Source organism: Peromyscus leucopus, chromosome 18 (assembly GCF_004664715.2).
Source record: "Peromyscus leucopus breed LL Stock chromosome 18, UCI_PerLeu_2.1, whole genome shotgun sequence".
Lineage (NCBI taxonomy): Eukaryota > Metazoa > Chordata > Mammalia > Rodentia > Cricetidae > Peromyscus > Peromyscus leucopus.
The window spans coordinates 2,966,868-2,987,280 of record NC_051078.1 but is presented as its reverse complement, the minus strand read 5'-3'; the positions used below and the strand labels follow the sequence as shown (position 1 = coordinate 2,987,280).

The 20,413-nt window shown below is 61.3% G+C and overlaps 2 protein-coding genes across 2 annotated transcripts; both read right to left on the bottom strand.

Annotated features, from left to right (window-relative positions):
- Positions 1-104: 104 nt before the first annotated feature.
- Positions 105-5,385, bottom strand: Shmt2 (serine hydroxymethyltransferase 2). The gene is made up of 12 exons (XM_028886218.2): positions 5,249-5,385; positions 3,746-3,943; positions 3,146-3,225; positions 2,780-2,980; positions 2,447-2,528; positions 2,170-2,292; positions 1,894-2,033; positions 1,564-1,729; positions 1,269-1,368; positions 1,032-1,187; positions 826-933; positions 105-713 (listed from the first exon to the last, which is right to left on the bottom strand). The coding sequence occupies exons 1-12, from the start codon at positions 5,279-5,281 to the stop codon at positions 586-588; spliced, it is 1,515 nt and encodes a 504-aa protein (XP_028742051.1). The 5' UTR covers positions 5,282-5,385; the 3' UTR covers positions 105-585.
- Positions 5,386-8,624: 3,239 nt separating this feature from the next.
- Positions 8,625-17,564, bottom strand: Nxph4 (neurexophilin 4). Its single transcript, XM_037196690.1, has 2 exons — positions 17,382-17,564; positions 8,625-9,968 (listed from the first exon to the last, which is right to left on the bottom strand). The coding sequence occupies exons 1-2, from the start codon at positions 17,436-17,438 to the stop codon at positions 9,117-9,119; spliced, it is 909 nt and encodes a 302-aa protein (XP_037052585.1). The 5' UTR covers positions 17,439-17,564; the 3' UTR covers positions 8,625-9,116.
- Positions 17,565-20,413: the final 2,849 nt, after the last annotated feature.

The following is a 20,413-nucleotide window of genomic DNA, read 5'->3' as shown; positions in this document are numbered from 1 at the left end:
TACAGCCCCGGGGGTCCTTGTGGTGGTGGGAGGGGAGGGGAAAAACATGTTGAGGGAGTGGGATGCTGGTTGGCCCAGGGGACCCCTCCCACAGTAACAGGGACTCTGGGCAGGTTAGCATTTTATTAGATAAAGACAGGAAGGATGGAGCCTACCCACCCTTTCCTCTGGCTCAGCATGCGGAGAACTCCCCCTCCCCAAGAAAGAGCGAGAGTCTGTAACACTGAGATATGGCCGAGGGCAGGAGCGGGAAGCGGAGGGTGAAGGTAGGTGTGATGATGCACACCTACATCCCCACCACTCGGGAAGTGGAGGGAGGAGGGTCAGTTCAAGGCCAGCCTCAGCCAAGCGAGACCCTGTCTGTCGCAAAGCCAAGCTGGGTATATGCTGGGGGCTTCTAGAAATGGTTACAAAACAGAGATCTCAGCTACAGATTCTGGAGGGGGCTCGTGCCTGGCTCTGCCCGAAACAGAAGGCCTTCCTCCCTCCACCGAAACCCAGAAGGGTCAGTGGTGTCTCTTGGGTGGTCCAGGTAGGCAGAAAGAAGGGGTGACTTCCAGTCTGTGGGCCTCGACTCACAGGCCCTCAGCGTTCATCGAATCCGGGCATCGGGAAGGTCCTGGCAAACTGCTCCACCTGTTGCCTGAGGCTGGCCAGACGCTGACTTGTTTCTGGGTCCTTGAGGAGGAAGGATTTGAAATCCTGGAGCTTGGCTGAAAGCAGAGGCGTGTGGGAAGGTGGTCAGAGCTCTGGGCCAGGGGTGAGCCAGGGCAGCAGGGGAGGGAGAGACAGAAGTGCTTGGCGGGGACCCTCACGGCCACTCACCAGTCTTGCGCTTCACCTCCAAGCCAATGTTGACTCCTTCATCGATAAAATCAACGACCCTCCGGAAGTCATCCTCACGGAACTGCCGAGAAGTCAACGCTGGGGCGCCTGGGAGGGAGCGGGAGACAGATCATTAGCACAGTCAGGATCATGAGGCGACGTCCGTCCCTGTGGCCACCCTTCCCTCCCGAGACCCGGGGTCTCACCCAGCCTCAGGCCCCCGGGGGTGATGGCGCTCCGGTCTCCGGGACAGGTGTTCTTGTTGGCCGTGATGGACACGAGTTCCAGCACGCGCTCGGCGCGCGCGCCATCCAGGCCCTTGGGTCGCAGGTCCACCAGCACCAGGTGGGTGTCGGTGCCACCTGAGGGGACAGTGACGGGGGTTGGGGAGTCCGGGGCCTCTGCCCGAGGCCACGCAAACCTTCACCCGCCCACTGGCTTACCAGACACCAGCGAGTAGCCTCGCTTTAGCAGCGCATCGGCCATGGCCTGAGCATTCCTCAGCACCTGTAAGGAGTACTCCCGGAACATGGGGGTGCAGGCCTACAGACAAGACAGTGGCCCTGTCACCCCGGGGCTGAGCACAGGCCCTGTCTGCTGCTGCACTCACGAGACTGTGACCCCAGCCTTGGCCACCTCCCACCTTAGCCACCTCCCAGGTCTCTCGGCCTCAGCTACAAGGTAAGGAGGCAAAGCCTCTGGACCAGTGCACCCCCACACAAGGGAAGGCTCCCCGACCTGCTTGAGGGCCACAGCTACCGCAGCAATGGCGTGGTTGTGGGGGCCCCCCTGTAAGGATGGGAACACAGCAAAGTTGATTCGGTCCTCAAAAGTGTAAGGGATCTCTTGGCCGGTCTTGGGGTCTACGGTCCGCACTCCTTTCCGGTAAAAGATGAGCCCTGACCTACGTGGGAGAAAAGTGGTCGGGATCCGAGCCAATGAATGGCACGTGACGGGACAGAGGAGATGGCTGGTGCAGGCACTCAGGGGGTCCGAGTCCCTCGACTGTACTTGATGCACCGGATCCCCCGAGTCCCCTAGCAAGGTCTAAGCGCAGGCAATGCTGACCTGGCCCCTCGAAGAGTCTTGTGGGTGGTGGTGGTGACGATGTCCGCGTACTTGAAAGGCGAGGGGATCACCTTGGCGGCCACGAGGCCACTGATATGGGCCATGTCCGCCAGCAGGTGTGCCTTGACCTCATCGCACACCTGGGCAGGTAGAGAGACATGCCTCAGCCTGGGGAAGCCCCAAACAGGGATAGGCGCAGGGCGGCCGTCCGTCCTCCTCAGCCCCCAGCCCCACCCGCAGGGCCGGGGAGTGCCGGGTCTCCAGCCCCTCACCAACCTCTCTCATGCGGGCATAGTCAATGAGGCGGGCGTAGGCACTAGTACCGGCTATGATGAGCCGCGGTCGGAAGAGCCGAGCGGTCGCCGCCAGCTGGTCGTAGTCGATGAGGCCGGTCTGGGGCTGGAGAAGCAGATAACCAGCTAACGCCCCCAAGTGGCCACCCGTGCAGCTCATGCTGCTGGAGGCCGAAGGCTGCCCAGACCTCCAGGCCCCCCACTGGCCAAGAACCAACCGACCACCGGGGGACCAAGTGCCCAGGCCCTGGGACACTTACGTTGAGCTTGTAGGGCATAGACTCGAAGAAAATGGATGTGGCGGAGATCCGTTTGACGTCAGACATGTAGCCGTGGGTGAGGCTAGGAAGGAAGGGTCTCCGAGTGAAATGACCCGACCCAATCAGCCCCTCCACCCCCTCCACCCCCCGGGCCTGTCCCTGGAACATCAACCCCCCTCTGCCCCATGCTGTCCGCTCTGAGCTGGGTACCAGGGTCTCCTGTAACCTGAGATGGGTGCGGCCCATCTGCACAGGACCTGACAGGTGTTCACTAACTCCTACCCACGTCACGACTGCCCGCCAAACCCACCCACTCATCCCATCCATACTCACTGGCCCCCATCGGGTAGGTCCAGCCCCATGATTCGGTCATGGGGCTGAAGGAGAGCTGTGTAGGCCGCCAGATTGGCTGGGGACCCCGAGTATGGCTGGACGTTGACTCCCCACTGTGCCGGATCCAGGTCGAAGGCTTCCAGGGCCCGGCGCTGGCAGAGCAGCTCGATCTCATCCACGACCTCCGCGCCGCCATAGTATCTACCGTGGAGAGGGTACATAAGGGCACAGAGAAAGGACCCTTGACCGGAAGCCAAGGGCTGGGAAGGCCACTGCTCCACGATCGCTAACGGGGGCTCACGAAGGTTCCGCCATGGGGAGTGCCATCCCTGAGGCTGCCCTCCGGCCCGCTGGCCCAGCCCTCACCTCTTGCCAGGATAACCCTCCGAGTACTTGTTGTTCAGACAGGACCCCAGGGCCTCCAGCGCAGCTCGGCTGCAGAAGTTCTGGGGTGGTGGGGGGGCGCAGTGTCAGAAGGCAATGAGCCCCTTCCCCTGGATTCCCACAGCCTCACCCCTGCCGGAGCCCACGGGCTGGAGGGGGGGGGAGGGGACAGGCTGCATAAAAAAAAAAAAAAAAAGCTCTGTGCACTCTGGGCCCCTTGCCAGGCATGAGGCAGGACCAGAAGCAGCATGCTCAAAAAACTCAGCTGCCATGACGGGCGGGCGGTCCCCAGTAAGGTCACCTGTCCACTCGACCTGTGTTTCCTCTTTCTTCTGACAAGAAGGGGAGGTGAGGAGGAGATGGAACCGTAAGGAATCCAGACGCTCCCTAATGCCCAAGCCCCACAAACTGGGTTGGTCCTGCCTTATGCTTCAGAGGAAAAGGCCCAGAGAGAGGGAGAGGCCCAGGAAAAAGCTCCTGAGTCTGACCGGGAGATGTGGAAAAAAAAAACGACCGTGAGATGACGTGTTATTTCCTGCACTCGGGGCAGTTTGCTTCTTGGCCCGCATCCTGGTGCCCTACCTCTGAGGCGATGAGTTCCAGACCACGACACTGCCTGTCCTTCTCCCTCTGCAGGAGCTCCCACACCTCAGGGTCACTGTCTGCCAGAGTCTCCTGGCCTGTCCAGCCTCCAGATGCTTCCCCGGCCTGTGTCCGGGCCACCTTGCTGTGCTGGGCCCGAGCAGCCGTCCAGACCAGCTGACCACATCTCTGCAGAGGCTTAGGGCAGAAGAGCCAGGGCTAATTAAAAATTGTCCAGACCTCTCCCAGCCACCTTCCGTCACGGGTACAGACAGCCCTCTGGCTAAGCAGGCAGCCTGGTCCAGCCAGCACTCAGTTCTCACCACCCCCACCGTCCCCTTGAAAAGCAAGTTCTAGAGTCAAGGTTCAGAGCACGATCCAAAGGGCAGTTTTGATCTCCAAAGGGCAGTTTTGATCGGCTCTACTCCATTCCCCTCCAAATCTCCCTCCACCTCACCCTATGAGCTGCTCTGCAAGGTCACAGAGCAAAGCTTGCCCTCCAGAAGCCCATCCCTCTGCCCCCCCAAAATTCAGAGGCGAGACACTGAGATTCCAGGGTCATTCCCCCCACCCCCAAGAACAAAGGGGCCTTCCTGGGCCTGGAGAGGTGGCTCAGTGGTTAAGGACACTTGTTGCTCTTGTACAGGACAAAGGACAGAGGTTCAGCTCCCAGCACCCACATGGCCGCTCACAACCACCTGCGACTCCAGTTCCAGGGGATCTGATGCCCTCTTCTGAACTCCGTGGGTACCCAGGCATGCATGGGATGCACAGACATTCATGCAGGCAAAATATTCATGAACATAAAGGGAGAGGGCTTCCTGCAGGGCTTCCCTGGGAGACGACTACCCCAATGAGAGAAGCCACGGAGTTAACAGGCCTTAACGCCACAGGCTGCTGTGAGGGTAGTTTCCAGAGCAACGGAAGTAGAGCAGACTTTTAAGCAGCTCTTGGAAAGAGGTGTGTGCGGGCGGGAGCGGGGTAGAGTGAAGGTGTGTGCCCAGAGGGAAACCAAAATCTTAATTCTATCACACACACACACACACACACACACGCACACGCACACGCACACACACACACACGCCGCCTCCCTACTTCCTGCCCACGCTGCAGCGGGACCCCCGCCTGACGAAAGCGCGGAGGCTCGGTTGCATCATCTCCACAGCTCAGAGCTGGCGGGAAAAGTTGAACGAGCCCGTGGACGCCGGGAACCCCACTTGTCCGCTAGGACGGTCGCTACCCTGGGTTCGGACCTCTACCTGGAGCCGTGTGCACGGTGCGATCGCTGACCCCGGGGCGTCGGATCGCCACCAGCAGGGGCCCAGGCACCGCCGCCGCACGTGCGCCCGGGAGCCCCGGGGCGCCCCAGGCTCCAGCGCGCGCTCCCCGAGGCCCCAGAGCACGTGCGGGGAAGCGGCCCGGGGGAGCCCCGCTCGGGGACGAGGAGCCGAAGTGGGGCGGGCCTGTCCACTGCTCATCCAGCATGCAGAGCCCTGCGCTTACCCGACTGGTCCACAGCAGAGAGAAGGACACCATCGCTCCCCGAGGTCACGGGAGGACCGGCCGCCAACCAACTCCGGCCCGGAGTACTTCACGGGGGGTCGGGAGCCGACTGGCCTCAGCGCGCGTGCGCGAGAAAAAAATACCCCCGTGAAGTCCGAGTTAAAGGGGCGTTGCCTGCGCGTGCGCGTCGCCGGCCTCTAGGACATGGCCTTCTGGGAGTTGTAGTCTTTCTTCATCCTTAGTGCTTCTCTGTACCCCTGGGTTGCCTGAGAGGGTCTTGAAGCTCAGGGTTGTTATTATTGTTGTTGCTGTTGTCGTCGTCGTTGTTGTTTTTCCTGCAAGTTGTCCAGACAAGCGCTTTTTGGTTTGTTTGGGTTTTTTTTTTTTTGGTTTAGTTGGTTGGTTTGTGCCTACCAAGTAGCAAGCACTGTAAGGTCCTCTGGGAGATTCAGAGACACGGTTTTGTTTTTTGGTTTTGGGGTTTTTTTTTTGGTTTTTCGAGACAGGGTTTCTCTGTGTAGCTTTGGAGCCTGTCCTGGATCTCACTCTGTAGCCCAGGCTGGCCTCAAACTCACAGAGATTCACCTGCCTCTGCCTCCCGAGTGCTGGGATTAAAGGCGTGCGCCGCCGCCGCCCAGCTTCAGAGACACGTTTAAGAGGTAAAGACCTATGACACCCTGGAAGCCAATATGATTGAAAGGGTAGAAGACCCAAATCCCTGCTTTAGGGTTACGGTAAAATAGCCTCTCCGGTCCTCGGTTTCTTCACCTGTAAAAACCATGATAGAATAGTCGTGATGGTCCATGTCTGTCATTCCAGCCTAAGGAAGTGGAGGCCGGAGGATGAGGGGTTCAAGGCTGGCCTCAGCTACATATGAAGCTGGAGGCCAGTGCACCACATGTGAGCCTGTCACACCTTGCCCCCCCCCAAACACAATAGAAGAGTTTATGGTAGGGATTGAATGAAACCTCGCATGTGAACATGCTCCCCTGCGGGTTGTCCTGACTCGCAAACCTGTGTCCTCCAGCTGAGAGGCCAGTGGGCCATCTGGCCTAGTCATACTTGTTGCATTTCAGGACTTATTTACATGACAACCCAGCTCTCACGGAGTTCTTGAAACTGATCTGAGTGAATCTTTGAGTGGGGGACTCACTGACCTCTCCGAGGGAAGATTCTCCAGGGGCTGGGGACACCTTGTTAAAACCTTTGGTTCAGCCGGGCGGCCGTGGCGCACGCCTTTAACCCCAGCACTCGGGAGGCAGAGGCAGGCGGATCTCTGTGAATTCGAGGCCAGCCTGGTCTCCAAAGCGAGTTCCAGAAAAGGCACCAAAGCTACACAGAGAAACCCTTTTTTGGGGGGGGGGACCTCTGGTTCAGGCTGGAGAGATGGCTCAGAGGTTAAGAGCACTGGCTGCTCTTCCAGAGATCCTGAGTTCAATTCCCAGCAACCACATGGTGGCTCACAACCATCTGTAGTAAGATCTGGCACCCTCTTCTGTATACATAATAAATAAATAAATCTTAAAAAAAAAAAAAAGACTACTCAAAACCTCTGGTTCAGTGGCTCAAAGACAGCCACGGAAGACACACAACCAAACCTCTCCTGCAGATTCCGGCAAGCACTATGTTTTGAGAACCATTGCCCTACGCAGCCATTCTGTGAACCACGCTAGGGGTGCCTGAGCCCTGGAGAGATGGGGCTCACTGACGGATGGGCCAGGAAGCGGGTAACCGGTGACAACATTCAACACCTCATTTTGTTCTCACACATCCAGCTGCGTAAGGACGAGAGTAGGAGGACAGGGCCTTGGAGGGGGAATGTTTGTGAGTCACGGAAAAAGGAGGGAAATCCGTGGAAGGACATCCTGTCAGTGCTACCCACAGGCTCTAGGGTCTCACACATGAACGCTATCTTATTGTGGAGCTGCAAGTTTGGAGACTGAGGCCCAAGCCTGCTGGTTCCAGCCACGGCCACCCCGGGCGTCCCCACCTGGGTCTCACACACCAGGTCTCAAGAGTATCTGAGTGGGGTCTCTCCGGAGCTTCACTCCTCCGGGGTGATTCTACCAACAGGCCCTGATGAGGGAAACCTCTCCATCTTCCTTCTCCTCTCTCTCCAACCAGGCTGCTTATCCTTCCTTCACTGGTGTGTGTGTGTGCTTGACCCAGGGCCTTGTGCATGCTAAGAGCTGCATCCCGAGCTCCAGGTACTCATTTTCTGCCCGTGATTTTCACTCTCAGGCATGTCAGGGGGTCAGATCCGCCTCTATCCCCAGGATCCGGCTGGGCTGTGGGCAGTCCCGTGGTGGAGGGCACAGCTCTCTTCTCGGTGGGCACCTTTACCCGGGACTCCAGGGAAGTCGGGCTGGAGACAGAGACTCTCTGCCTCGGCTTGTCTGCACACACCCCCTCCAAGCCCCAGTCAGGGGGGTCCCAAGGGGAGGGGGGCTGCCGAGCTGAGAACAGCTAATGAAGCTGCAGCCAATTAACGCCCGGGCCAGGGTTGGGGGCGGATAAAATTAGCAGCCAAGGCTGCAGGAGGGAGCTGGCGGCGGAGGTGGAGAGGGTGGGCAGCTGGCTGGAGGGGGCCCTTGGCGGCGGGCGGCTACCAGCGGCGGCTCTGCCCCGCCCTCCAAACCTGCACCCGTCCGTCCCTTCCCCCATCACCTCATCCCGAGGCTCCCTCCCGCCCTCACCCGTCTGCAAACTCAGCGCCCACGAAATTAGGAAGGAAAAGGAAGATCGATGACTCCAGATGCCGCCAACACCGTCCCCCTTCCCTCCCAGCCTTCCGCTTCCCTCCAGCCTCGTGGAGCTTAGCGGGTTCCCAGCCCTGTCCCCGCGTCTCCGTCCCATTCGCGGTCTTGAACCTCCTTCTCCCCTCCTAAGTCTCCCAAATACACCTTAGGTCTAACCCCCATCCTGTCCTGCCTCCACTAACACTCACCCACCCGCCTTAGAAAGAGGATCTGCACCTGGGCTGACGTTTACCCATGGGTCGGTCCCTCCCCTCGATCAGGTCTCAAATGGACCCAGGGTGCTGGGCCTGTCGGTCTTTGCCTCGGTTTCCCCAACAGCCGCCAAGGAAGGAGGCCTTGGCTCAGCCTCCACCGGATAAAAACCCACACCTGCCCGCCCCCCACCCACCCCACCCCCTTCCCTGCAAAGGTCTCACACAGGCGAGTATTGGATTTCGCTTTATTTTGTTCCCTTTCCCGTCTGTTTTGGCGTAGAAAAAAAGAAAAAAAAAATATATCACCGAGAGGAAGCGGCCGGAGAGGGCAGGTGGAGCCGGACTGCGGGCGGGCGAGCGGGGGAGGGAGGGAGTGGGGGGCAGAGCGCGGGGCCAGGCAGGGACCCCCTGCTCAGGGTTTTGTTTTTTTTTGCTTCACTGAGGTTTGGAGGGAGAAGAGGACCGACGTAGGGCGCACAGGGAGGGAAGGGACGAGATGGGCGTGGAGACTTTGACAGTCTGGCGGGGCGGACGGGGACCAGCGCTCGGGGTAAGAAAGGGGGGCCGGGCCAGGCGTCGCTAAACCGCAGGGTGGGCGCAAAGCGGGGACCCCAAGCGGGCCTCCAGGCCCCGCCCACTCTGGGGCTGTGCTCCGGCCCTTCGGGTTTAGACGACCCCAGCCTCGGGGACCCTCGGGGGCCAAAAGGGAGCGGAGACCCGCGCTGGCCGACGGTCCCGGGGAAAGGCTGTTTTCCTCCACCCGACCCACAGTGGGAGAAGTGGGGGGCGGCGGGGGGCAGTCACAGGGACACGGGGTGTGTGGTGTGTGTACAGGGAAGGGTCCCACCTCGGGAGGCTGCGGCCTGGTGGGGAAGCTCGGGGCGAGGGGGGGCGCTCAGGACAGGCAGGGGCGCGCTATCCAAAGTAGGGGTGCTCGCTCTGGAAGTTATAGTCTGGGCACACCTTCTGCACCAGTTTGTAGTCAAAACTGAGGAAGGAGACGAAGATGCAGATGACTTTGAAGGGCTTGGCGCAGAGCCAGGCCGCCTGGCTCTGCGTGTGCTCGGTGAAGCACACTTGTGACGGGTCGTACAGGCAGGGCCGGTGCTTGCGGGCGCGGTTGGTCTTCTCGTACTCCACGTGGCAGTTAAAGGCGCGCGACTCCTTGGCCCCCGGCACGCCCAGCGCGCCCCCGAGGGGCCCGGCCAGGGCGCCCCCCAGGGGGTGGCCCCCCAGCCCCTGCCCCGCCACCCCCAGAGGGGGCCCCAGTCCGGGGAGCACCCCTTCCAGGGCCAGCGTGGATTGCAGAGGGTGGGGGGCGGGCCCGGGCAGCCAGACGCCCCCGAACTCCACCCGCTTGGAAGGCGGCACGATGCTGACGCTCAGGTTACCCAAGCTGGACGAATTGTGGCGGAAGTAGACGCTGAAGGTGCCGTTCACGTGGTCCACGATCTTGCCCGTCACCAGCAGCGAGAACTTGAGGGTGTGCACGCGGAAGTAGAAGTCCCCCCAGCCGAAGATCTTCTTGGCGCGGGCCGCTTTGATGGACGGCTTCCTCTTGGTGCGCGGCGGCGCGGGCCCCGGCTTGGCCAGCGCCCCGGTGTGGTTAGAGGGCCAGGCCCAGCTCCAGGAGCGCGCCGTGCCCAGGCCCTCGGAAGACCCGGGCGCCGGGAGCTCTTGGCTGCGGGCGCCCCCTCCGGCCACCACGGCGGGTCGCAGTTCCAGATACTGCGGCCTTCCGGACCCGGCGATCTGGCCGCCCGCCGCCTGTGTGGGCAGAAAGGGGAGAGAGACGCTAGGCTGGGCCGGCCGCAGCCGGGGCTCAGGGGTGGGTGTGTGTGGGGTCGGTCCTTGGAGACCTTGGCCAGCTCTGCGATCTTGCCCACGTCACTTCACGTGTCTGGACCCCCTAGCTTTTTATACCTGTGAAAATGACCTGATGGATCCCTGGGTGGACGCAGGGCTCAAAAGACAAAGCCAGCTTTGGTGTGGGTGGGAAAAGGGAGAGACCCTTTCTGGATAGTCATCTGGCCTTGCTTGTGGTGTTCCCAGTGATGAGCCTGACTGTGGCATCCTCAACACCCAGCATCAGGAAAGAGCTGGCTTCTGCAGAGACCAGCTCCTTCCTTCCAGGAGGGGCCTCTAAGAACCAGCTGAGCGGGGAAGACTCCCAGACCACGGGGCTGAATAAAGGGGCACTCCTCCTGTTCCCACCCCTGGGCTCGGAGGACCTGGCCTCGGAGTCACCCTGCCTGCCCACTGTGCTAGCCTGTCTCAGGTGGCGGGGATCTGGGAGACGCCGCCGCCACTGATGCCAGTCAGTGCAAGACGGATGGAGAGGCGGGAGCGGCCGGGCCAGGCCTGGGCCATCAATTATCTTGGGGTGTGTGTGGAGGGGGTGGCCGGGAGTGAAGGAGCTGGGAGAGAGCGACAGGAGAGTGAGAAGAAGAAATATGGAGATGCCGCTCCAGCACAGGGAGAGCCAGCGAGCGAGCGGGAGGGGAGAGGAGCAGGAGCGTGTCAGTGTGTGTCAGTCAGCCGGGGCTAGACACCAGCACGGGGAGCAGGGCCCTGCCTGCCTGCACGTCCCCTGGGAAAGGCAGGTCTGTGTGTGCCTGGGGTGGGGGTTATCCTGAAAGGGATGTGTGTCCATGTGTTCAGTCGGTGACGGCTGTGCGTGCGATTGTGTCGATTCTCTGTGTGTATGTGCCTGTGTGCCTAATGTACATCAGCAAGAGGAGGCTCTGTGGGTGTTCCCATCTACTTGTGGCTGCCTGTCGATGGATTGTGTCGATTGATTGTGTATTTGTGCCTGGGTTACCTGGGAGCGGGGGCGGGGAGGCGGGAGTATGCTTATGTCCCAATCTCTGTGTGTGAAGCTGTGTGTCGATTTGTGTGTGTGTGTGTGTGTGTGTGTGTGTGTGTGTGTGTGTGTGCCTGTGTGCAGGGTGGCTGTGTGGTTGTCTAGATAGGTCATTTTCCCTGTATGATTCCCTGTTACCCGCCCGTGGGTCGGGGTCTGAGGGGGTGTCTCCACAGAGACAGTGGTCTGCGTTCACACCACAGGAATGAGTGTGTGCTCCCACAAGCATGCACACGCTGTGTATGGATGCCAGGCATGCTGACTTGCAGGCTGGGAACAGAGGGGTAAAGGCCCCCCCCCGGAAGCGTGGGTGACCCCTCTGTGTGTATACACCCGAGGAGTCCATACCCCGTGCCCACAGGGGACAAGGATGGCAGAGCTGCCCTAGACTCTCCACTGCCTGGTCTCCGTCCCTCCCTGCAGCACCACCGAGATCCCAGGTTATTAATGCTGCCGCCACCCGCTCGTCATACATATTTATCGCCCCCCTCATCCCTTCTCCCATCCAGCCCTCCTCCCAACCCAGGTGAGGGGGGCGGGGGGGGAGAGGTGGCAAGAGTGATTGACTCAGACAGACAAGCTTGATCTGGCATCTGACACCCGGAGGGGACACCTGGGCAGGGCAGGGTGGGGGTGGGGGAGGCGAGGAAGAAACCCTAGGGGGGGGTGGGACTGAACCCCAGGCAGGGGGTTGGAGGTGGAGGTGGGTGAGGCTTCCAGGAAAGCAAAGTGTGTGGTCTTAACCCTAATCTCTCCCCACTCTGGCCCAAACCTCTCCTATTTCCAGTGACGTCCGGATTCCCAGCCAGCCCAGCCTTCTCCCCCCCCCCCCCCAAAGCTGCTCGATGCTAGGATGCCAAATGCCTCCAGCTATGACTTCCCGCGTCCTAGCACTCTGTGTCCTGCACCCAGCCTGGGACTGCTCAGGGTGGTAGGCTCCTCCGTCTCCTCGGAGGAAGGGGTGGGGTGAAAATGAGGTTTGGCGGGGCAGAGAGAGGTGCCAGGATGTCCCCCCACCTCTGATCCCAGACAAATTGCTATCTGCTTCTGTGATCCTGGCAAATCCCTGAGCTTTGGTGCCCACCGCTCCCCCCCCCCCACTGCTGGAGACAGCTAAGATAAAAGGAAGAGTCCGGGGGAGGCAGCCGAAGCGACCTTGGGGGTGGGGAGCTCGGACCAGGAGGGGCGAGAGTCTGAGAGGAAACGAGCCGAGAAATGGGAACATGGAATAAAATAAAATAAAATCCTCCCTCTGGCTTCCTTGATCGCTCAGGCTCTCTCTCTCTCTCTCTCCTTCACTGTTTTTTCATCTCTCTCTCCCCCCCCCACTCTTTTCTCAATCTCTGTCTCGGTGTCTTCCTCTACTCTGTCTCTAATTTCCAGTTTGGGAAATGCCCCCACCCGGTGACATTTCTGCCTCTCTGATCCTAGCTCTCTCCCTCGGCCCTGGTTGTCAGTCTCCAGCAGTGGACTGGGAGCCGAGGATTGGGGGCGGGCGGGGGGGGGTGACAAGGTGTGGTGAGGGAGCCTCTTTTTGCCAGAGCCCAGCCCAGCCCCCAATGACGGAGGGCCTGAGCGGGGTGATGTTGTCCAAAGGAGGGAACACCCCCAACTTGAAAGCTAGTTTAATTAAACTAATTGGGCGCTGCGGTGACATTTGCCGAGGGGAGAGGCTAGCCGGCGGGTTGTCAGCTGGGGTGGGAGGTAGAGGTGTGTGCTGGTTGAGCCTGGGCTTAGAGCAGACTCCTCCAGGCCTGTTCGGGAAGAACTCAGCCAGGAACACTTTGCCCCAAGGCAGCGGGCCCACGCACCTGAGGGGGAGTTGAGGCCACCTCCCGATGCTCAGCAAACTCCACCGAGGCGGGGAGGCAGGGGCCCTTTGGGGACAGGACTGCTGGGAATGGGGAGGGAGGGCCGGGCTGTCGGGCCCCCTCAGCCGCATTGCGGGGTGCACCTCCCCTGGGCCTCCAGAGGAGTCCTTGGCTTCCTCTTCCCTGCGGGTCAGGAGGAGCTTAGGATGGATCAGGGGAGGCCGCAGCACCCTGTGTTTGGGGAAGGAACAGTTTAGGCCCGGGTTGGGGGAGCCAGCAAAGGGCAGACTGAGTCCTTGTAAGTAGAGGACCGTCGTCCTCACTGCAGTCCGGCCGGCCAGGGTGGGGTGAAGTCTGGCTGGGAGCTGGGTGTGATCAAGGCTGTGTGGGGGGGTGGGGAGTGGGGGGGGGCGGGGAAGGGGTTGGCTAGGACAGGCAGAGGTGACTACTAGGGCAGAGATGGACCGGGCCTAGGACTGGGGTACTGGGCTGGTGGTAGAGATGGGGATGCCACAGGGAGAGACCTGGGAGCCAAGAAGGAAGGGAGGAAACGGTTACTAGGTGTTGGGGTGGAGACTTAGGCGTGGGTGGGCGAGGGACCGGAAGGATGGAGATGGGGTGTGGGAGAGGACAGGTGTGACCAATGACAACCGGAGACTGGCTGGCGTGAGGACGGGACAGGGAGACCGTGATGGGGACAGGCTGGGGCGGAACGGAAAGGGGGAAAGGAGGCTATTAAGTGGAGACAAGGTTGCTGGTGGAGAGGACCTAGGAGATGGGGTGCAGGGGGGGGAGCCCTGGGGACTGGAACGGGAACTAGGGGACCAGGAAAGTGATAGGCCATATGGATGGGGACAGGCGCTTGAGGACAAATATTCAGAGGAGAAAAAGGCCGCGGGCCGACCTGGGGATCAAGTTTGGGAGGGGGCCCGGGCAAGCCGAGGCACAGGGACCTCTTCAGACGCGACAACCGAGCAGGGATGAGGGCCTGCCCGGCGGGGTGGGCTCTGTCCTTGGGCCAGCCGCCCTCTCCCCCGCAGCCCGCCCCACCCGCCCAGCTCGCCCGCCCGCCCGCCCCGCGGCCTGCAGCGCGCAAGGCTCACCGTTATCTGAATTTTGATTTTATTTTATTTTATTTTATTTCCCTGCTTCCTAGAGCCGGCGCGGTTCCCCCCGGGAACGGCCGCTCTCCCCCCCCCCCGCCCCCCGCCCCGCGCCTCACTTTATTATTGCAATAAATGTGCCTATAAAGGCGCCGGCTCCGGGGCGCGGTGGGGGTGGGGGGGGAGCCGCGGAGCGAGCGAGCGGGGATGTAATTTCCCGAAGCCTGAGCCGGAGGGGGAGTGGGCGGGGTGGAGGTGGAGGAGGGGCGGGCGTGGGGAGAAGGGGAGCCTCGCCAATTTCCAGTGCTCAAGGCCGCACTCCCACTCCTTACCCCGGTTCCTTTCCCTCCTCCTGTAGTCGATCCTGGGATCCCCCCTGGAGCTTGAGCCCCCCGGGGCCTCTCCACTGCGACCTGACCCCCCCCCCTGTTAACCCCGGCCCCAGGCCCGCGCCTACACCGACGACTCACAGGGGCTCTCCCTGTTCAAAGTTCCCTAGCTCCCTGCCAATCACTCCATCCCTGACCCCTTACCTGCCCGTCTTCCAAGGATTATCTCCCGCCCCTCTCCAAGTGTGGGTCCCTGACCCCCCGTGACTCTTCTTGGCATCACCAAATCTCTTCTCTATCTAGCCCAACCGTGACCCTCTGTAAATCCTCCCTTCCAACAGCACCCCTCCCATTCGGGATGTGAGGCTTGGCTGCAAGCTCTGGCCCAAGGGAACTGTCACCGTAGACCACCCCCCCCTCCTCCTCCAGTGTCCCTGGCCCAGCTGCGGCCCCTGATTACCGCCCCCAAATCCCAGGCAGCAGCTCTGGGCCCAAGCCCAGGCTGCGCGTGCCTAAGTGGCCCAGCCAGAGATTAGCTAGGGGGCTTTAGGAGGGTAAGGAGGTAGGGAGGCTGCTGCCGGGTGGTGGTGGTTGGCACAAGGGTTGTAGCTGGCCTGGGCGGAGAGACTTGCACGGGTCTAATCTCTTCCCTGAGGCAGGAGAGAGCTGAGAGGTCCCCCCCAGGCTTCCCCACCCCTGCCCTCCCCCAGCTAATTAGTAATTAGTGATTAGTGATTAGTGACTATTGATCGCCTGCTGTTTCTCCCAGTAGGCAGCTGCGTTGGCAAGGGGTGAGTAAGGCAGGCAGAGAGCGGACAGAAAGGAGTAGAAGATCCTGAAGAGGCCAGGCCGGCCAAGAGGCCAGAGCCCCTGGGGCAGTGGAAGCCCAGAGTGCCAGACCCTGAGGGGAGTCTCAGGAGCCTGGAAGTCAAGGAAGGAAGCAGAGAGCCTCTGGGGGAAGGGAGGGCTGGCGGTATTGATGGTGGAGCTTTCCCAGAGCTGTGCCCACCAGCTCTCCTCTCAGGGCCCGGCTCACCTTTTGCTCACCCCCAACACTGGCATCAAGCTACCCCCGAATGCGGGCACACTCAGGAATGCCACATGTTTACATTCAGGTGTACGGACACATCCGAGGCTCACAATCCATGCTCACACTCAGCTGGACTCAAGGCCATGAACACACACACACACACCACAAATAGACACTCACAAACCCAGACTCACAGGCAAACAACAGATGTGCCCCAGCATGCAAATACATCAGAGACCCCCCCCCGGGGGGGAGGGCGTCTATACATGTGCACACATCCTGCTCACAAGTCCATCCGAGGACACCTCTCTTCACACAATCCCCCCCTAGGCCAAGTTACACACACTCGCACACCCCACACCACGTCGACAGAGATGCTCACATGTCCACAGGCTGGACCAAATGGCAGAGAGGCACTTCCCTGCTGATTCCGACAGTCACCCACAGCTGCCTGCCGAGCTCTCACGGGCAGACAGATCCCATCTCTCATATCCTCATCCTTGCTCTCCCTCAAGTCTCTGCCAGATGTTTCAATTCCCCTTCAGGGGGCAAAGGAAATTAAACCAGATCTGTCCACAGGGGAGTTAATTTGATGGGGGAGAGAGTGGAGACCGTGGGGGTGGGGAGGGGGATCGGGGCATGGGTATCTCTCCCTCCTCTGTGACCCCAGGCCTTCACACACTGTGGATTTGGACCTGACCCTCTCCTGCAGCCTTCCTGGGGTGAAACCAGGACCTCAGGTTCAAAGGACGCTCCCACCAGAGGTAGCAATTTTCACACAGTGGGCCCCCCCCCACCTCCCCAGCTTCCACCCTATCAAGGTCACTAGGCAGGCGGGCTTGGGAGAGTCAGAGGGCCCTCCGAGCTGGCTGGGGTGCTCTCCACCCTACTGCAGTTGTTGAGGACACCCCCAGGGGTTTTAGAGAATGATTTGCTTCTTCTGGACGCTCTTAATTAGGGGCTGGCGCCGGAGGTCCAAGAGTGAAGGCTATGGAGCCACCTGCTTGCCCTTAAACTAGGTAGGTCATAGTTGGGAACGGAAGAAGTTGGGGGGCCAGGGTCTAGACCACCCTGTGGATCACATCCCAAGGCACTGTGGACAGGCAGCCGGCCCACAGACGTTCACTCTGGGCCCCGGTGCTGAACACACCAAGCCTGGGTTCCCTGGACACATGCTAGCACCCAGGGGCCGGTGGGTGTGAAAGCCACACACTCCACCACGGCATGCAGGACCACACCATGTATATATGAGCCGACGATGATTTCAAGTACAGAGTCCGGGAGGATGAGATCTGGGCCCCTTTTTAGCCTTTGGGTCTTCGCCCTCCCCCCTCCCCCCCCCCAAAAAAAACCCGGAAAAGAGTCAGTGAAGAAGGGTGGGGGCAGGGAGGAGGTGGAAGGAGAGACCCCCCTTCCAGACCGGGCGCGAAAGGGGGGTGTGTCTGTGAGGTTGTGCAGGGGAGGTGGTGTCTCCGCGGGAAAGGGGATGGGAGACTGTGGCCAAGTTCGGCCCTGCTGGTGTGGGTCGGTGTGAGCGCGTGTGCCTGGGCCGTGCCTGCTCGGCTCGCCGAGCCTTACCTGGCATCGCGACAAGTAAGGAGAAGAGAAATGGCAAGGTAGGGAGAGCGTGAGGGGTGGAAGGACAGACAGAGAGGGAGGCTAGGCTCACACCCTCTGGCTTGTCTGTCTGTCTCGCACTCCTTTCCCTGTCTGGCGCACTCACTCCTCGCGGGTCGCGCTTCGTCCCCTCCCCCACGTCGCGCCTGGAGCCGATCGGAGCCCGGGGGTGGGGTGGGTGGGTGGGGGGCCTGCACCCCGCACCCCCCCCTGCTAACCCTCAGCCAACTTGCCGCTGGGCGCGTGCCAGTCCCGAAGCGGGCAGTCTGTCTGTCCGCGTCCCCCCCACGACGCACAAAGTTGGGACGCTTAGTGCTGGGGGCGGGGCGGACGCACCCGAGCCCCTTGGCACACGCGGGGGATGTGTGTGTGTGGGGTGGGTGTCTCCGCGTCCGGGACCCCCGTGCCTCGGCTCTGCCACCCTTACCTTCCTAAGGAGCCACGGACCAAGGAGCAAGAGGAGCCATTCCGGGAGCAGCCGCATCTTCCCGGGCGGGCGCAAGCGGGGGAGCGGGGTCGGGCAGGGCGGGTCCCGGGTCCGGCGGGCCGGACTGGGTGCAGGCGGTGCAGGCGGCGGGAGCAGGCGGTGCAGGCGGTGCAGGCGGCGGGAGCGGGCGGCTCGGCCCGCGGACTGAGCGCCGAGCGGAGCGGAGCGGCGGCGCTGGGGGCGGGGCGCGGGCGGGGGAGAAAGTTGGGTCCGAGTCGGGCGGGCGGGAGGGGCGGGAGGGGCGGGGCTCCGCGGCGCTCCAATCCCGGCCGCGCCCCGCGCGCCCCCTCCCGCCCAGCCGGGGCCACGGAAGGTGACTTTCACCGCGACACGCCCCGGACACGCCCCTGGCTCAGGTGTGAAGCCGGAGAGGGTCGGAGGGGCTTGGGGGGTGGGTGGGTGGGTGGGTGGGTGGGTGGGTGGGATGGGAGGTGGGGTGGGGAGGGGAGCGGCACCCCAAAGATGCCGGGTCTGGGCGCAGGGTGAGGGCTGGGACCGCCTGGGCGTGGGGCTCCCGGCTCGGGACTGTGCGCGCCAAGGGGGGCGTCGTGGAGCAGGGGTCCCGCCAGGCTCGGCGGCGGTGGCGGCGGCGGGCGCGCAGGACCGGGCTCCTGCGGAAATCCGGGGGGTGGGAGGGGTCCCCTCGGTGCTCCAGGCCCAGGTGGGTCCCGTGCAGAGGGCGGGACAGGGGCCGGGGAGGTGAGGGCTGGCGGGGCCTCGGGCGGCCGCCACGGCGCGTGGCGCTGACGGGGATGGATGGGCGCCCCGCGGCTCATTCGGCCCGGAGATGAGAATCATTGATCACGGACGGAAACCCCATCACGTCTGTCAATAGGGCTGACAAACGGCGCCCGCCGCCCCGCCCCCGCCCCACCGCGCCTCTGCGGCCTCGGGACCCCTTGGCTAGACCGGCTCTTGTCAAGTTGGCCCCTGGCTGGCCCCCCGCACGGCGGACCCGTGCCCCAGCCCAGGGCAGCCTCCCGTGGGGGCTGGGCAGGAAGTCCTCAGTGCCGTCCGCCCAGCCTCCTGGTCACACCGTCCCGGCTTCCACTCCCAGCTCTTCTCATCCTGTCCCCGCCATCTATCCCTGTCCTTGTCTCTGTCCCCAGCTCGGTCTCTGCTCGCATCCTCGGGCTGTTTCTTCCTCCGGTCCCTCCTCCCGCCGGTCTCTCGGCCCTGCCCGGGGAGTCTTCAGCTGTCAGCTGTTGCTATGCGCCGCTGCGGCGGCGGGCGGCGGCGGAGTCTGAGGAGGTAGCATGACCAACACCTAGACAGCAAGAGACAGGGACGGACGAGCAGAGAGGAGGAGACAGGCCCACACCCCGAGGTGGGTCTCCAGGCGCACACCACGCGCACAGCAGCCTGAATGTGCAGTGAGTGCACACAGAGCAAAACACACTCACACGCAGGCCGGCACACACAGGGACACACAGGCACACTCGGACACACATGATGTACACATACAGGAGCATACAGAGATCTGCACAAACAGCTAGGGACGCAAGGCACTCTTTTGCCTTGACAGAGGCAAACATCCACAGAGCTGGACACACATACACACACCACATACACACACACACACCACACACACCACACACACACACCACATACACACACACACCACATACACACACACACCACATACACACACCACACACACACACCACATACACACACACACAGACCATACCACACATGCCATACACAGACATCACACACACACCACATCATACACACCACACACACCACACATACCACATTCACACACCACATACACACACCACACACACACACACAGATCACACCACACATGCCACACAAGACCACATCACACACAGAGACCACACCACACACAGACAACACCACACACATACCACACCACACCACAACACACACACCACACACACACCACACTTACACCACATACACAGACACACACACATACACCACATACACACACACACACACAGACCATACCACACATGCCATACACAGACAACATCACACACACACACCACACCGTACACACACATACACACACACCACAACACACACACAGACCACACCACACATACCACACACAGACATCACACACACACACTATACCGTACACACACACACACCACACTGCACACACACACACACACAGACCACAACACACAGAAGACAGGCCCAAGAATATGAAAAGGACAGACAGCCACCTATAGGATGTGACAGACACCGAAAAGAGAGGGTCAGGGAAAGGTCAGGGTGCTGAGGGCTGATCTAGTGACGCCCAAGGAGACAAAAACCAGGAAGCAGCGATTTGGCCGCAGAAGGAGGAAGGGCAGGACCACCGAGTCAGGAGCCAGGCCCCAACCAGAATTCAGGGCTGGTCCAAAGCCCGGCCTGCTTTAGTACTGGATGAAGGCAAAGGGCGGTCCCATGCCTCAGGTGCCCCGGACAGAAACCCACGGCCAGAGTCTCCATCTTTAGGGGACCAGACCCCCCATCACCATCACTGTTCCAGCTAATCTCGGGTCATCCGATCCTCTCGGAGATGACACACACACACACACACACACACACACACACACACACACACGCATACACACACACACACACACACACACACACACACACACACACGTGCGCACACTGCTTATCTGGGTCTTGGCCTCTGTTCCCGAGAATCTCCATCTGTCAATCTACCTTTCACTTGGTTTCTACCCCGCTCTATGTATCTGTTCGGTATCTTTTGGGTTCTTGAGACCCCCCTCCCATTTTCTGGCTAGATTGCTGGGAGACTGCTCCAGGTGGACCCTTCTGGTCCTGGCCGGCGGAGGGAGGGAGGGCGGGCGGTTGGGCGCTAACCAAGGGGTGTGCTTTCTAAGCTGCAGCTGGGGGCCTTCTCGCTCTACCCAGGATCTTGAGGTGACAGGCAGAGAAATCAGTGGCTCCCGGGGGGCTCCAGATGCAGGCTGGCAGGAGGA

What these genes read in the sequence shown, in the direction of transcription:
- Shmt2 (XM_028886218.2), bottom strand. Translation starts at nt 5,281, where the DNA reads ATGGTGTCCTTCTCTCTGCTGTGGACCAGTCGG. An exon ending in TGGAACTCATCGCCTCAGAG is followed by an intron (nt 3,226 to 3,745) that starts GTAGGGCACCAG and finishes CCACCACCCCAG; the next exon opens with AACTTCTGCAGCCGAGCTGC. An exon ending in ACTATGCCCGCATGAGAGAG is followed by an intron (nt 2,034 to 2,169) that starts GTTGGTGAGGGG and finishes CTACCTGCCCAG; the next exon opens with GTGTGCGATGAGGTCAAGGC.
- Nxph4 (XM_037196690.1), bottom strand. Translation starts at nt 17,438, where the DNA reads ATGCGGCTGCTCCCGGAATGGCTCCTCTTGCTCCTTGGTCCGTGGCTC. An exon ending in GTCCGTGGCTCCTTAGGAAG is followed by an intron (nt 9,969 to 17,381) that starts GTAAGGGTGGCA and finishes CTGCCCACACAG; the next exon opens with GCGGCGGGCGGCCAGATCGC.